The 17017-nt window shown below is 36.7% G+C and overlaps 1 protein-coding gene across 2 annotated transcripts in view; it reads right to left on the minus strand.

The window, feature by feature from the left end:
• Nucleotides 1-13474, minus strand: part of F9 (coagulation factor IX) — a 32701-nt gene extending 19227 nt beyond the window's left edge. The window contains exons 1-4 of one of the 2 annotated variants that reach the window (XM_003940728.3): nt 13306-13474; nt 6915-7078; nt 6702-6726; nt 2745-2858 (exon numbers count right to left, since the gene is read on the minus strand). In XM_003940728.3, coding sequence (XP_003940777.1) covers nt 2745-2858; nt 6702-6726; nt 6915-7078; nt 13306-13393 — 391 coding nt within the window. In that variant the 5' untranslated portion in view covers nt 13394-13474. Of the gene's footprint in view, nt 1-2744; nt 2859-6701; nt 6727-6914; nt 7079-13167; nt 13262-13305 lie in introns of those variants that run through there. The other variant, XM_074391587.1, reaches the window with a different exon arrangement.
• Between the last annotated feature and the right edge of the window lie 3543 nt (nt 13475-17017).

A 17017-nucleotide genomic window follows, 5' to 3' on the forward strand; every position in this document is an offset into this window, starting at 1 on the left:
TTCCAGAAATAGAATAATGACACAAGAAATTCCAGGGGAGAGTTCTATAGAGCAGGGCCTAAGGGACAGTTAGAATGGGACTCATTTATCAATTACTGAGCATTTATATGTCAGGTACTGTGGTGGGTATGGGCTCTCTCTGATCCTGAAGCTGGTCTCACTGCCTAGAATATCTGTTAAAGAATATCTCAAAGCATCTGTTTTTCTCCCTCCATGTTAACACAAACACTGTCTAATTCCCTTCATGCCTACTATAAATGTTAGTATGTTCTGCTTTATTTTATTCTGCCTTTATATTTCCTGAGATATCCACTGGTGTGACAACCGAAGCTTGGACAAAAGATGTTTTATTTAACAAGTTTACCATAAAATATGCTGTGCTTCAGCTAAACTCAACATAGTTCCTTTTTTCACTCCTCAGAAATATGTAGTAAATAAGACAGTAGTGTCTGTGACATGCTGGAAAATTGAAAAAGTGTTTATATGCTTGTGATTTTTTTCTTTCCAGTCTACTTTACTGTGGGGAAATGCCTCTGTTACTCTTTAGAAGAGGCAGGAATGACCAAATTCTTACAGAACTTTGTCTATCTGAGAGAGACTTGAATTTGTTGTACAGCTGGGGGCAACATACAGAGGTCTTTATTCTAACCAAAGGGACCTAGTAACCAATTAATATTCTTTAACTAGAAAGCACACTCTGAATGTTTACACCTCTCTCACCCAGTGAAGGGCCCGATGGACAAGGGAAAAAGATAAGAAAACACTCTTATTGATGAAAATCTCCTTTCTTTTTTCACACCATATAAGACAAAAGATGGGGTCGAGATGACCCATAAACTGTGCTATCTAGTAGCTATTGAGATTAGTCTTTAATTTGAAGCAACAAGCTTAAATGGTAATTTGTTTATGCTTTTGCTGTTGCTTTCCTCTATTGTCTGAGATAAAGACCAATTTGAGGGAATTGTCATGTTGTTTGTGAGCTAACTGGGCTGAAAATATTTTTCTAAACCTTGATCAGATTGGTGGGTTAGATCAACATACCTTAGAGGCCAGGATTGGTGGTGGCTGCAGTGCAACTGCAGAGCCCTGACCAAACCAAAATGTGGGAACATGAGAGTATCCAAGTTGTGTCAGTTATAGACTTAGTATTTTTGCTGTGTGGAACATAGACACACATGTTAAAGTTTTGTGCTTATATTTACATTCCTCAGGGCTATTCCATTCCTCCTCTTAAAGCATCTTTAAACTAGGTAAAAATACTTATGTTTTCAGTTATAGTTTACTACAACGTGCCCTTCAGTTGTAACTGAGACTAATTGAGTTATTCATTCCCTCAGCTCCAATGGTTATATTATTTAAGCTGATGGAGTAACTCCTCCAAAGAATTCTTGAGGTTTTCATAATAGCAGGATCAAATGTATCCAGGTAAATCTGAATTTCAAATTATAACCTTTCAGATAAAAGTAGCACTTCAGAGATGTTGAATCAATTAACACACCCGCAAGAAATGTAACCCAGGCTTTAGTTTGTCCCCACAATGGAAATCTAAGGGAATGGGAGTCCAAGCCAGATGTGCAAGTTCATTGACTCTTCTCTTTCTTTTCAAATGTCTTTTCCCTGTCACCTTTGTCTTTTTTTTTTTTTTTTTTTTTTTACCTTCTAAGAAATTTTAGAGCCCAAAGGGGGTCAGTAAATTCCTTTTTAGTACTGAAAGGATTTCCGACAACATAATAGGTGACTTTTTTCCTTTTTCAACAGGACAGGTGCAGCTGCTACATTTCATTTCATTTCATGCCCTTTTCATCTGTGAGGTGGATTGCTATCATGCCTTAATAGAGTTCTACTAATTTTCTACTCTTTGTCCTTAGTCATATAGCCTGTGGTGTTAACTTCTTTCCTTAGGATTGCATCTCTATTCTTCTGGCATATCAGAGTAGAATGTGAAATCTTCATTAGCACTGTGTGCACTTCACAATCACAGTACCAGTAATATTGCATCTGGAGGTAATAAACAAGTAGGTAAAGGACATTGGGGTTTACTGCTTCAATTACCAAAACCTCAGAAAAAAATAATCTAGACTTTGAGAAGAAAAGGTATACAAGGATTCTAGGGTTGCTATGTAACACTTTTGATGTAATCAATATAGTCAAATTCAGGAATGAGCTTTGAATTTTGTCAACAAATTTAGTGTATGAAGTGGTTTGTACATGTGGAGAATTCCCATTATATGGGATAATTGGCCAGTCATACTCTAGTTCTGTACTTAATTGACTTTCACTACCTATGTTGATAGCAATTTAATCATGATTTCAATTTTCCGTGTTCAGTTTTCTCTGAGTTTTGAATATAGTAGTTAAAAGCATGGGTTTTGGTCACATTGAAGTTTAAGTCTTGTCTAAACCATTTATGCCTCTGTAACTTTTGGCTATTGGGGTTGCAGTTTTCTCATCTGCACAGAATGAAGATAATGACAGTACTAACCACGTATGGTTGTATTAAGGATTAATAAGTAAAGTGAGTGGAACATCATTATCACCTAGTTACCAAATATTGTTATTGATTTTAATATAGTTTCTTGAACTCATATTCTGAAAACTATAACTACAAATGAAATAAATGTTTATAAGCTTTGAAAGTATGTTTTTTTTAAAAAAATTATGATACATGAATATTGCATTTTCTAGTTTCAACTTGTTTCAGAGGGAAACTTTGAACCATGAGTAGTCAAAACATAGTTACTTACCTAATTCACAGTTCTTTCCTTCAAATCCAAATGGACACCAACATTCATAGGAATTAATGTTATCCTTGCATCTGCCGCCATTTAAACATGGATTGGACTCACACTGATCTCCATCTTTGAGATAGGTTAAGAAATTGAATTGACACATAAACTCCTTAGAATGCCCAGTCCTTCCTGTAGATACTCATGGGGGTGGGAGTCTGATTTTAGGGTCAGAGCAAAACTACTGACCTGGAAGCCAGCTGCTTATAGGCATATGATGCTCCTGTTTTCCTGAGTTTCTAAAAGCCACCCAAAAAAAGATCCTTAGGCTAACACTGTCCTAGGAAGTTGCCCTGAGGAAGGAATGTACATAGCTTATGCAATCCAAGGGAAGAGGGAGAAGGACGTTTTTGTATAGAAATGTACTATTTCAGCACAGGGTGAGACCAATTTTCAATCCTTCCTTACAGAATGATGGCAGAGTTAATTCCAAGTCAAATTGAATTGCTTCAAAAAATATCTCTATGTTGTACAAGGCTCTATGGCAGGTCTTGTAGAGTAAACTGAGCTAGATGGTATGTGGTGTTTCCACTTTAGGAACTGATGGCCTAGGCATGGAGCAAATGCATCTACTTCCTTGTATTGTCACTTAACTTTGACGTATCATATGCAGTAATGGTCCAAGACAATAGAAAAGATGTCAGAAACATCTGTTACTGCTTAAAGATAGTCTGTGTTCTGCAAATTAGGTTTCAAATGGTCTAGGTAATGTGAAAAACAGCATTCAATATATCATACAGAATTTAAAAAGATTCTACAGTGTGCTTTATTTATGTATGCATTGGTTATGTATTCTGCCTTTCTTCAAGTTTCTACATTTACTGTGCACTTGAAAGCCTTTGAAGACACTGATATTAAGAAAACAGGAGGAAGGCATAGACAAAAGGAGAAGAGTCAGAATGCAAAGGGGACCTTTATGTCTCAATTCTTAGTGCTCTGCCTTAATCCACACTTCTAAAGGAGTTTCAGGAGAAAGGATGAATAGAACCAGAAGGGAGACAGTAGGCACTTTGAAATAGAAAAATATCCCTGAAGAAAAAAATGGGAGCTTGATCTGTAAATCTTAATAAATGAGAAACAAAGGAGTAAGAGATAAAGATAACAATAAGAATCAAAGAATCAGGAAAAAGGGGGAACTGAGAAACTCTAATTATCAATCGTATTTTAGAGCAAATATCCCTGATATCCTGTGTGTAGATTCCTGCCTGTTTACTCCCTCTTCTCAGTTAGAAGCATCTATCCAGGTTCTGTTGACTAAGAGGCTAATATCCCTTTATCAGAAATAGTTTCTCCCTGGAAAATTTCCTGGCTGTAAAAATTAGACCATGTCCCCTCTGCCTCTACATCTGATAAGTTTTTGCACAGACATTCCAATTTGTTCCAATTCTATGAAAACAAAATACATTATCTCTGGTTTATTATTACTGATGTTCAGAACTGGTCTAAAGAGGAGCTATATTTGCCCTTTATATTATAGACCAAAAAATGTGAATTATTCAGGATGTTTTACTGAAAGGGCCTGGGCTTTCAGCCAGCTACACAGGAACTCATCTGCTGAGACATATCATTAAAATGAGTGTCATTTTATCCCACATGTAGTCCTCCTTTGGGTTCTTGTCTGTGTGTACTTTGGGTCCAGGAAAAGCCATAGACAGTTGGGGTCAAATACAACAAGAGACAAGACCTTGCCAAGTGAGAGATTCTTGTTTAAGTCTACCAGGTTCCTGTTTAATGAATAACTGCATTTAGATTTAAAGGCCATGAGGTGTAATAGTGAAAGCAAGGGGTTGAGCAGCAGAGAATTTGGCTTCTCTTCTGGGCTTCATGACTCCCCAACTGGTGACCTTTGGCAATTCCTTTAACTTCCCTGAGCCTCAGTTTACTCTCCTGTAAAATAGAGTTAATAACGCTTTGGTCACAGGCATGGTGTGAGGGTTAAATGTGATAGGCCTTTTGTAAACTGAAAAGTGCTTGACAGATGCTAGTAAAGTGGTTGGACAATCATTCTTCTTCAACGAGGCTCTTTATGTGATGAATTGATGGTACAGAATAGCACAGCAGTGAGAAGCCTGGATTTCTCCTATGTGGGAGAAGAAACATAGGCTAATTTTGTAGTGGTTAGGAATCTTGACAGCAAGTGAAAAGAGGGAGGAAGTTTCTTTCTTTTTTGGTCTTGTTTTTGTTGTTTTATTTTTTGGTTGATGAAGCAATAGTGACAGAATAATGCCCTCCATGTCTTCCAGATAGCTATACCTGTAGTATAGCAAACAGTATGCCTATGTGACCCAAAAGGCAGAGGCCCAACTTTAAAATATGATCCTGGGGGTGGGGAGTGAGCAATGAAGGGATTATAGGAATTTAAATGTAGTGCAGAATTTTTTGGTAGGGAAAGTAGGCATGGATTTACTTTTAGAAATAAATCATGTGATTCAAAGTTCTAAATTTTGCAGGAATGGAGATGACAAAGACCTATTTGGATTAACTTTAGGAGGTACTTCAGTAAAAATTACCATGGTAGTATTCATTTCTAAGATCAAGGAAAGGTAGACAAAGCAATATAACAGAGTCAACTCCTTTTTTTCCTCATGATTTAAAAACAAAAGTGGAGGAATTGTGAGTTCTGAGAGTATGAGACTTTCCAGTAGTGCCTCCAGAACATACACTGTAGAAAATAGAATTGGATTTCCAAGTGATGGAAGTTGGAGAATTTGGTATTTGGATTATTTTCTTTTTATTTATGCATAGCCTTAGGTAACTCAATCTTTGAAACTTACCCTCCCTCAAAATCCTACTGCTGAATTTTAAGTTATTGCAGTTTTAAAATTAGTTGTCATTAAAGTTTTGAATTTTCCTTCTTTTGGTCAATTCATTGGATGAATATTTACGAGTACCTCTTTTCCAGATATTGTTCTAGGTGCTAGGGATATATCAGTAAACAAAACAATTGAATATACAGTCACATATGTACAGGTTTGCAGCCTAGAAGCCTAGGGGCAGTAGGCCACATCAATATATCCTAGGTATGTAGTAGGCTATACCATTTAGGTTTAAGTAAGTACACTCTGTTATGTTTGCACAATGATGAAATTGCTTAACGACACATTTCTCAGAATATATCCCCATTGTTAAGTTTCTCTGCTAACATGAAACTTGCATTTTTGGATTTTTGGGGAGCAGGAAAAATAAATGATAAATAGTATGAGTAAGAAATTATATGATACATTAGATGGTGAAAAGCTCTGTTAAAAAGTAGAGTGGGATACTGTGCAGGTGTCTAGAGTAGTAGGGCTACTGGGGCAAGTTGAAGTATTAATCGATGATGAAGGTAGGCCTTGCTAAGATGGTAACATTTGGGCAAAGACCTGAAGGAGGTAAGGGAGCCAGCTCAGAGGAATTTGGAAACAGCCAGATAAAACCTCTAAAGTGGGAGCATTCCTAGAGTGTGCAAGAAGGCCAAGGTGGCTGGAGCCCAGTGTGTGAGGAGAGAAGCAGCAGTGGTGAGAAGGGCAATGGGGAGGATGGGGAAGGACAATCATGGAAGGGCTTGTGGGCCATGATAATGAGGAGGACTTTGAAGCTATAAACATTTAAGTCAATCAGCATTCTCTGGTTTTACCGAGGAATGCAAACTTTCATTGGGTCCTAAGACACAATCATTTCAGTTTCTTCCTTCCACTTTCCTGGGATGGAACAATGTTCTTTGTGAAGCCCTAGGGAAGATTAAATTTATCTACCAGCTAATAGTTCCCATGCTGGCATAACCCTATAGTATATCACTATTCAATATGGGTTAGAAGTTTAGACATCTTTCTGAATCTTTTTGACAAAGTTTATTATCTATTTATGCAGAGAAAAAAACCCACATAATTCTCAGATGTTTCATATACTACCTATATGATAAAATGAATTGCTTACCAACATACTGCTTCCAAAATTCATTCTATAAAGAATAAAAGAAGACAAATTAATGATAGTATTTGAAGTGTTTTGGTAATGATTCCCTATCTTTTGTAACATTTATAATACACACATATATGTGGATGCTTTAAAATTTTAAAGAAAAGTCCCTTTTTAAAGATTTTCTATTCTATTCTCCGAATCTGAAAGGTATTATGTGGAAATACTCACTGTTTTTTCAGTATTTTCAAAAACTTCTCGTGCTTCTTCAAAATTACACTTTTCTTCTAAACATTCTCTCTCAAGGTTCCCTTGAACAAACTCTTCCAATTTACCTGAATTATACCTCTTTGGCCGATTCAGAATTTTGTTGGCATTTTCATTATCAAGAAAAACTGAAATGTAAAAGAATAATTATTTAGTTGTAGGAAAAAAAGAAAACATCATTAAAATTAAGTATATCTCTTAAGAAAGGCTTTGTTTTTAATCCAAGAAATCCCAAAGCCAATTTTTCTTTAGGGTGAGCCAAAATCTGTGATGTTGCCACAGTCCTATGTAAACATGGAGATTTAGGAATTAAAATTCCATTTTACTTTTAGTCAGGAGAGTTCCAGTAGTAAAAGGTCAGATTTCTAATCATATTTGAATTTACTTTGGATGAAAAAGAAAGTTCTCAAGTGAGCAGTTAACTTCACACTGTCATCAGTTGAAAATAGCTAGCTCAGTGTGGATCCTTGCAAGGTGATCCATCACCCTGGCTGGGCTGTTTTCAGGATACAGTTGCCCAAATGACTTTGAACAAATGTGTCCTGAAGAACAGAATCCTAATTATGGTCCAGCTGCAAATGTGATCTCAGTATCTGTCACTAGGTTTTAAAGAAAAAACACAACAATAATTAAAAAAAAATTCAGATCAGCAACACCTTTGGTTATCATGTACTATAGGAATTGCAGTGACTTAAACATCTCTCTGGAATTTGGGATGTGGGTTTTTTTAAGTGACATCTGCGTAGTCTGTAGAGATACTCCTGCACTCTGGAGGATTGATGTCTCCATCTGAATTGCCTACTTCGTTTACTCCTCTCCTCTGTTTCTCTCTTTCTCTCTCTCTGTCTCTCTCTGTCTCTCTGTGTGTGTACACACACACACACACACACACACACACACACACACACACATATATATATATATATATATATATATATATATATATATATATATAGTTTGCTGCATAATGACATTTTGGTCAATGATGGACCACATTATATGACAGTGGTCCCATAAGATAGTACTGTATTTTTACTGTACCTTTTCTATGTTTAGACACAAAAATACCACTGTTACAGTTGCCTACAGTGTTCAGTACAGTCACATGCTATACCAGTTTGCAGCCTAGAAGCCCAGGGGCAGTAGGCCACATCAATATATCCTAGGTATGTAGTAGGCTATACCATTTAGGTTTAGGTAAGTACACTCTATTATGTTCACACAATGATGAAATTGCTTAATGACACGTTTCTCAGAATATATCCCCATTGTTAAGGAATGCCTGACTGTATACACACACGCATGTGTTTGTGTGTTTTAATGTATATATGTATATGTGTGCATATGTATAAAATTAATAACAGGGACTCAAGAGGTTGCCTGGAGTTGTTCCTTTCTTCAAGGGTCTAGCAACATATCTGATACCATCTCAAGAGGATCAAGAGCTTATAAGATAAACTTTCCAGACTATTTTCAACTACTTCCTAATTAATTCTAAAAAGGAAGAGAAAGGAAAGTAAAAAAGGAAAGCAAAGGAGATGGACTAAACTTTCTTCCCTTATTTTCATTGCAGTTGTTCACTTTATGGAGCATTCTAGTCCTTTGATATCCTTGCTTTTCTCTTGCTCTGCAAGTCCCCTTTGGGCTTGCTTTGTTTTCTTTGAATTTAGCCTAGACTTTTTTTCTTCAACTCTTTTCTTCTTTCTTTCTTCTTCTTCCTTCTTCCTTCTTCCTTCTCCTTCTCCTTCTCCTTCTCCTTCTCCTTCTCCTCCTTCTTCCTTCTTCCTTCCTTCCTTCCTTCCTTCCTTCCTCCTCCTCCTCCTCCTCCTTCTTCTCCTTCTTCTTCCTCTCTTCTTCTTCTTCTTCTTCTTTCTTCTTTCTTCTTTCTTCTTCTTTCTTCTTTCTTTCTTCCTTCTTCCTTCTTCCTTCTTTCTTCTTCTTTTGATTTTTTTGAGACAGAGTCTTACTTTGTCACCCAGGCTGGAGTGCAGTGGTACAATCTTGGCTCACTGCAACCTCCGCCTCCCTGGTTCTAGTGATTCCCCTGCCTCAGCCTCCCAAGTAGCTGAGACTACAGGCACATACCACCATGCTCAGCTAATTTTTGTATTTTTAGTAGAGACGGAGTTTCACCATGTTGACCAGGCTGGCATCTAACTCCTGACCTCAAATGATCTGCCTGCCTTCTCTTCAACTCTTCATTTGCCAAATTTCTCAATTCCCTTCACTCTGAAATTCTGTGCCTATCCTGCAATCCTAGCCCCTAAATCAGAGCAGCCCTCTGCCTTCATCCTTCTCTTCCCAGATGGCTGAGCACTGTGAAGGAAAAAAATCACCAAGCTGCAGATGTATGCCACCATGTATCGATGCCTCACAGCCTCCACCCGCCTCTCTGCTCAGCAACTCATTTACTTGGCCCTGGACACTCCTAAATAACATTCATTCCTGCATCCATTTACAGTCATTCCTCAGTATCCATGGAAAATTGGTGGCAAGACCCCCTGCAAAATACTAAGATCTGCAGATGCTCAAGTCTCTGATATAAAAATGGCTTACTATTTGCATGTAACCTAAACACATCCTCCTTTATACTTTAAATCAGCTCTAGATTTCTAATAATAGCTGATACAATGTAACTGCTATGTAAATAGTTGTTATACTCTGTTGCTTAGGGAATAATGAGAGAGAAAATTCTGTACATGTTCAGTAGAGATGCAGCCATCCACTTTTTTCTTGAATATTTTTGATCTGCAGTTAGTTGAATCTGTGGCTATGGAACTCACAGGGAGAACTGACTGTACAATGTGGTTGAGTGAAAAACAGAATAAGATCAGAGAGAAATAGGTTTGAATCAAATATTTGCCTCCTATAGACCTTGTGACTTTTGACAAGTCACATAAGCTCTGAACCTTAACTTTATCAAATGTAAAATAGGTTTAACAGTAGTATAATAAGAATGTCCACCTCACAGTGGTGTTGACAGGATCAGTGAGAGAATATGCTGGCTATCTCTCTTTCTCCCTACTTCTTTCATGTTGGCCCTACTTTCTTCCTTTTTAATTTTCTCAGTTCTCTTTAGCTCTTTAATAACTTTTGTGTAGCTATTTTCCTTCCTTAATCACATTTACATAATGAAATGACTATTGTCACAATCAGGAATGACCTAAAGAATAATTTTGAGTTTATGTATTTACTGGCTTCTCTAAATCATTTCTAATTATTGATCTCTCCCTTTTTAGGAAACTATTTTTATAATAATCACTTCATTCTGGTTCTCCTCTTGGCTCTAACTCCTATTGTCCATCCAGCACTTGAATTGATTAATTCCTGTTCCTCTCCCTGGTCCTTAAATGTCCAGGTTTCGCCCAGGCTCCAGCCTCAGCTTTTTCCCTTTTCACTTCATATATGCTTGCCAGGGCTGGGACAAGAGTGAACTAAACAAGGCATCAAGGGCACAATATTTAAGAGGTCCTCACTTCTCAGCATGTACAAGTATATTTATGCCCTACAGGCCTTGCTTACCACACGCTAGTCCGGCCGTGACCCTGTCAGGAAATTTACTAAGCATATAACCACTACTGCCAGGCACTGTACTAGGCATCACAATATCTACGCTCACTCTCTAGACGCCCACACACATGGCTGTAACTACTGTTTACAGAGCACTGAGTTCCAAATACTCATCTATAGTTAGGTACGTCTCCTGAATTTCAGATCATCTTTCCAACTCCCTAACTGTATATCATAATGTGGCCAGTAATAGCTGATATATATGTAATGCTTCTGCTGTGTTGGACACTGTGCTCAGTAACGTTGCATCCATTATCTCACCTTATCCTCACAAAAGTCCCATGAGATAGGCACTGTCAACTTATTTTTTAAATGAGGAAAACTGAGGTTCATAGAGACTAAGTGCTTTGGCCAAGGTAACATACTAAAACGTCAGACCCATGATTCAGACTCTGGCAGTCAGACTAAACAGCCAGTTATCTAGACATTATGCTGTGGCCCATAATCACGTCAAACACAAAATGCCTGAGACTCCGGCTGCTTCCCCTTCCATACCCAGATGGTTAAGTCATACCACTTCTACTTCTTTAATATCATTTGAACTCTCTTTTTGTACAGCCACTGTTCAGGTTTCAACCTTTATGTCTCCCCTAGATAATTGCAATAGTCTCAAGACTGCTCTCTCCTCGTCTTGGTATGGCCTCCCTCCCCGACTATCATATCATTAGAGTGTTGCCAGACTGGGCATCCTAAATGAGCCATCAGTGTTACTCCTTATTTTCATACTTTGGATACCTCTGTATTGCATTTTATTGCCCAATCTCCTTAGGTTAATGCCTTTATTATCTGATGACGAGCTCTGCCTAGTTTACCTGCTTCACTAGTCGTAGTCTATGTGGAACCAAACAAAAGTCCTGAAATACCTCATATCCTTGCGAATCTGAATCTTTGCACGAGTGATCCTCTCTGAATAAAATGCCCTTATATCAGACAATTAAAGAGAGATAACTCCTACTCATCTTTTAAGACCCAGATGAAAAAATTGCTTCTCTTGTCGTGTTTCCCCATTTAATGTGTTCGTTTCTTTATGATCCCTTAGCACCTGGTACACATTTTATCACATTATATTGGAATCTCTCACCTGGCCTTATGATGCTTTACATCAAAGAGGGGGTCTAGTTTATCCCCATACCCCTAGTACCCTGCCACAGTACCTGGCATTGTACTTGCAACTCAGTAATGTCTGAATGAATGAAGGAAATCTTTGATGCATACACTTTACAAAACTAAACTGGTTTTACAAAACAGTTTTAATTTCAAAATTCTAAATTGTTGCAATAATACTTAAATGCAGCAGCCATGAAAATGTAACATCTCAGCAAATCATTCACAGAAACTTCTTTTAGAAGTCAGTGAGAGTTTAATAGCAGAAGAGAGTGCTGCATTAATACTGTTCATTCTTAGAAAAATTCCCCTGGCCCCCTCCTCAAGAGTTTATTATCTCTGGCTACAATGGCTGCAGAATCACATTGCCTTTCTCCTTAGTATTGTCTGGGGATCATATATTTAACTTCCCTTCAGGTTTAAAAAAGCCTGGTTCTTCTTTATTTGAATCTATCCTTTCCCTAGCATCTGAAGTCTTCAAGGAGCCCTCTTAAAACCTTCATCATTTCACTACTTATATTGAAAAAAGGATTTGGATCCTTTGTCCTCCCAGATGTCACACTAATGAGATATGTCTAATGACCTTGCTTTATGTCCTGCTTTGTGAGTTTTCTAACAATTTTTCTTTATCCCTTGACTTTACTCACTTCGCTAGTTTAACCTCTGTATTTTTTTGTATCATTATTTCAGCATTTCAGTCTGATTTCACAGCTGACATCATGTCTGGAGTGGGAACCACAGGACCAGTCAGCTTTCTGGGGGTGCTTAGGGTTGCCACCCCTGATCCTGGTACTGTCAGCTACTAGATTTGATTCTAGAAGGTTGACAACTAAGTGTGATAAATGCTTCCTGTGAGAACATGCTGTTTGTCTAAATGGGATAATTTCCTCCCCGTATGCCTTCCTCTGGGGAATATATAAAGTCGCTGTAGTTGTGAAAAAACAAAGTGATATATGTTGCATTAGCTAACTCCTACTCTTTATGTGAATTCCTAGACTTGCTTATCTCCCCTAGGGAACTCAAGTGGGTAATGTGTTTCACCAAATATCAACTCAAAGATGTTTGAAATAGAGAAAAAACAATTTTTTTCCTAACCCATGAAAAACTTTCATGATAAATAACAGCATACCAATGAAAGATTAATCTTTATATTTTAACTAATACTTTAAATTGAAGGTATATAATTTTAAAAATCAAAGCCATACCTCATTACATACTTCTAGTCTTGAAATGTCATGTATCTTAAAATCAGACTTTTTGTGTAAATAAGACTGTTTGTGATTTTAATGTTTCCCGTTTTGGTTTCAAGGTGGTGAGTCCAAAAAGTAATGTAATTAATTTTTTCACTGTATTCTGCTATTTCTTTGTTTTCCCACTTTTAATTTTTTTAATTAAAAAGATAAATGTTTTCTAAGAGGAGTTACATGGCCAAATCATAAACTGAACTGTGTTTATTAAATATAAATGCATTATAAGCATTACCAATCTATTTAGTTTTAAAAACAAAGAAGAATAACCTAGCTAACAAAGAACCAATACTTACCAACCTGCATGCTGGCTGCTGGACTCTTCAATATTGCTGTCAAATCATGTAATCAAAATTAAGTGAAGAAGACAGCACCAGATATTTCTGTATCTAAAAGACAAGCATACTCAATGTATTTTAAAAAAGGAAACAAACCTGTACATTCAGCACTGAGTAGGTATCCTAAAAGGCAGATGGTGATGAGGCCTGGTGATTCTGCCATGATCATCTTCAGGCGCTGCATAACCTTTGCTAGCAGATTGTGCAAGTGGTAAGGTCGATCAGTTGTACCAAAGTACAAGCTGAGCTGTATTTACTTCTGGGAAACAATGTCCATCTCCCTCAATGGGTCTTTGAACTATTTCCAGTGTCCTCTTGGGACAAGTGAAGAGAATGGGCAGTGGTCATCATTAAATTTCACCTCTGATTTCGTGGGCTTGTGCCATTGTGGCTGATTTGAAGCTGAAACAGGAAGTGACACATCTTCAGAATGGGTATACGCATAGTGGCTACATTTACTGTAGCAGTACAATTCATCAGTGGGACCCATCTTATCTTTGTCAGAGAGCATTGATGTTTGCCAAAATGGTTGTGCCACTTTACATTTCCATCAGCAATGTATGAGTGATCCAGTTAGATTATTTGATTTTTTTCCCTGTTAGATTTTTAAGGTTGTTTATATATTCTAGATATGAGTCCCTTTGTAGATATGTGGATTACAAATATTGTCACAGGGCAGAATTTTTTAGTTTTGATGTAGTCCAGTTTATCTTTTTAATTTTATGGATCACATTTAGAATTCTTCTACTAACACTAGATCCTGATGATTTTTTTTCCTATTTTTTTTCTAAATGTTTTGCAGTTTGAAGTAGATTTATGTCTATGCTCCATTTTGAGTTAATTTTTATGTATAAAGTATGAGGTTTAGCTCAAACCTCCTTCCCTTCCCCTCCCTTTCCTTCCCTCCCCTCCCCTTCCTTCCCCCTTCCCCCTTCTCTTCCCCCTTCCCCCTTTCCCCCTCCCCCTTCCCCGTTCCCCCTTTCCCCTTTCCTTGCATAGGGATGTTAAATTTCTCAAGCACAATTTGTTAAAAAAAAAAAATTAAAAAAAACCCACCCTCTTCTTTGATTGAATGACTTCTGAAAGTTTTTCATAAACCAGCTAACCATATTGTTTTGGGTCTACTTCCAGTTTTTCTATCTATTCTTTGTACCATTGATGTATTTATCCCTCTGCCAATATCACACTGTCATAATTACTGTAGCTGTGTAGTAAGACTTTATGTTAGGTAGAGTGATTCCCCCAATTTTATTCTTCTTTTGGTAAGATGGTTTTAACTATTCTAAGGGCTTGTAACTTTCCATATAAATTTTAGAACGATCTTATATGTATCTTAAAAAAAAAAAAACACTGCGATTTTGATAGGAATTATGTAAAACCTATATGTCACTTTGGGAAAATTGATACCTTCAACGTGTTGAGTTTTTCAATCCAGGAACATAATACATATGTCTCTTCATTTATTTAGGTCTTCTATTTCTTTCATCAGTTTTTTGTAATTTTTAGCATATACATACTGTATGTGTTTTGGTAAGTGTATACATAAGGATTTAATATTCTCTGGAGTAATTATGAATGCTATTGTGTTTCTTTGTCAGACTTAATTTTTCTAGAGTGATTTTAGATTCACAGCAAAATTGGGTGGAAGGTACAGAGATCTCCCATATACTCTCTGTCCCTGCACATGCACAGACTCATTCATTATCAACATGTCCCACCAGAGTGTACAGTTATCACAATTGATGTACCTGCATTGACACATCATAATCACCCAAAGTCAATTGTTTGCTTTAGAGTTCATTCTTGGTGTTGTCCATTCTAAAGGTTTGGACAGATGTATAATGACATGTATCCACCATTATAGTATTATACAGGGTAGTTTCACTGCCCTAAAAATCCTCTGTTCTCTATCTTGTCTCCCCACAACCCCTGGCAACCACTAACCATTTTTACTCTCTCCATAGTTTTGCCTCTTTCAGAAAGTCATGTACAGTTTGATGAGGATACATTCAGAGCAATGTGTCATTGGGCAATTTCGTCATTATGTGAACATTATAGAGTGTACTTACACAAACCTAGATGGTATAGCAGACTACACTACTAAGCTATATGATATAGCCTATTACTTTTAGGCTATGAATCTGTACAGCATATTACCATACTGAATACTGTAGGGAATTATGATAATATCTATGTACATAAACATAAAAAAGTACAGTAGAAATTAAAGAGAGAAATAGCACACCTATATAGAGCACTTATTAAGAATGGAGCCTGTAGGACTGGAAGTTGCTCTGGGTGAGTGAGTGAGTGAGTGATCACTGAATGTGAAGGCCTAGGATATTACAGTACACTACTGTAGATTTTATAAACACAGTACACTGAAGCTACACCAAATTTATAAAAAATATTTAACCTTAGTTTACAGCAATGTGTTTATTTTATAAACTTTTAAAATTTTAAACTTTTAACACTTTCATCATAATACTTAGCTTAGAACATAAACACATTATACAGCTCAACAAAAATATTTTCTTTGTATCTTTATTCTATAAGCGGTTTCTATTTTTATTAACTTTAAAACCTTTTGTTAAAAACTAAGACACAACAAAGCATATTGGCGTAGGCCTCCACAGGGTCACAATCATTAATACCACTGTCTTATACCTCCACATGTGGAAAGTCTTCAGGAGTAATAACACATGAAGCTGTCATCTCCTGTGATAACAATTCCTTCTTCTGCAATACCTCCTGAAGGACTTGCCTGAGGCTGTTTTACAATTAATGTTTTTAAATATATAAGTAGAAGTATACTATAAAATAAGAATAAAATATAGTAAACACAGAAACCATTAACATAGTTTTTAGTTATCAAGTATTATGTAGTGTACATAATTGAGCTATATTTTTATACAGTTGACAGTGCAGTGGGTTTCTTTACACCAGCAATACCACAAACACCTGAGTGATGTGTGGTGCTACAATGTTACAACAGCTATGGTGTTAGTATGCAAAAGGAATATTTCAACTCCATTATAATCTTATGGGACCACTGTCATACACATTCTGTCAGTGGGCAAAATGTTGTTATGTGGTACATACCTGTAGTTGAAATCATATGCTATGTAACCTTTCCAGATTGGCTTCCTTCCTTAGTAATATGCTTTTAAATTTTCCCTATGTCTTTGCATGATTTACTAGCTCATTTCTTTTTAATCCTGAATAATATTCCATTGTCTGAATGTACCACAGCTTATCCATTCACCTACTGAAGGACATCTTGGTGGTTTTCAAGTTTTGGCAATTATAAGTAAAGTTCTTATAAACATCTGTGTTCATATTTTTGTGTAGATGTATGTTTTTAACTCTTGAGTAAATAATGAGGAGTGAGATTGATGGATTGTACGTTAAGAGTGTGTTTAGTTTGTGAGAAACTGCAAAACTGTCTTCTAAAGTGCCTGTTCCACTCTGCATTCCCACCAATAAGTGAATAAAAGCTCTTGTTTTTCCGCATCTTCATTAGCATTGTGTTGTCAGGGTTCTGGATTTTGGCCATTCTAATAGATGTATAATGGTATCTCATTGTTGTTTCTATTTGCAATTCCCTGATAACATATGATGTAGAGCATCTTTTCGTATACTTCTTTGCCATCTGTGTATCTTCTTTGGTGGGTTGTTGTTAGTTCTTTGGCCCATGTTAAATGAAAATAACTCATGCTATTTCCTTATTGTTGAGTTTTAAGAGTTCTTTATGTTTTTGATAACATTCCTTAACCAAATATATTTTGTGAAAATGTTTTCTTCCAGT

The sequence above is a fragment of the Saimiri boliviensis genome, chromosome X, assembly GCF_048565385.1.
Source record: "Saimiri boliviensis isolate mSaiBol1 chromosome X, mSaiBol1.pri, whole genome shotgun sequence".
Taxonomy (NCBI): domain Eukaryota; kingdom Metazoa; phylum Chordata; class Mammalia; order Primates; family Cebidae; genus Saimiri; species Saimiri boliviensis.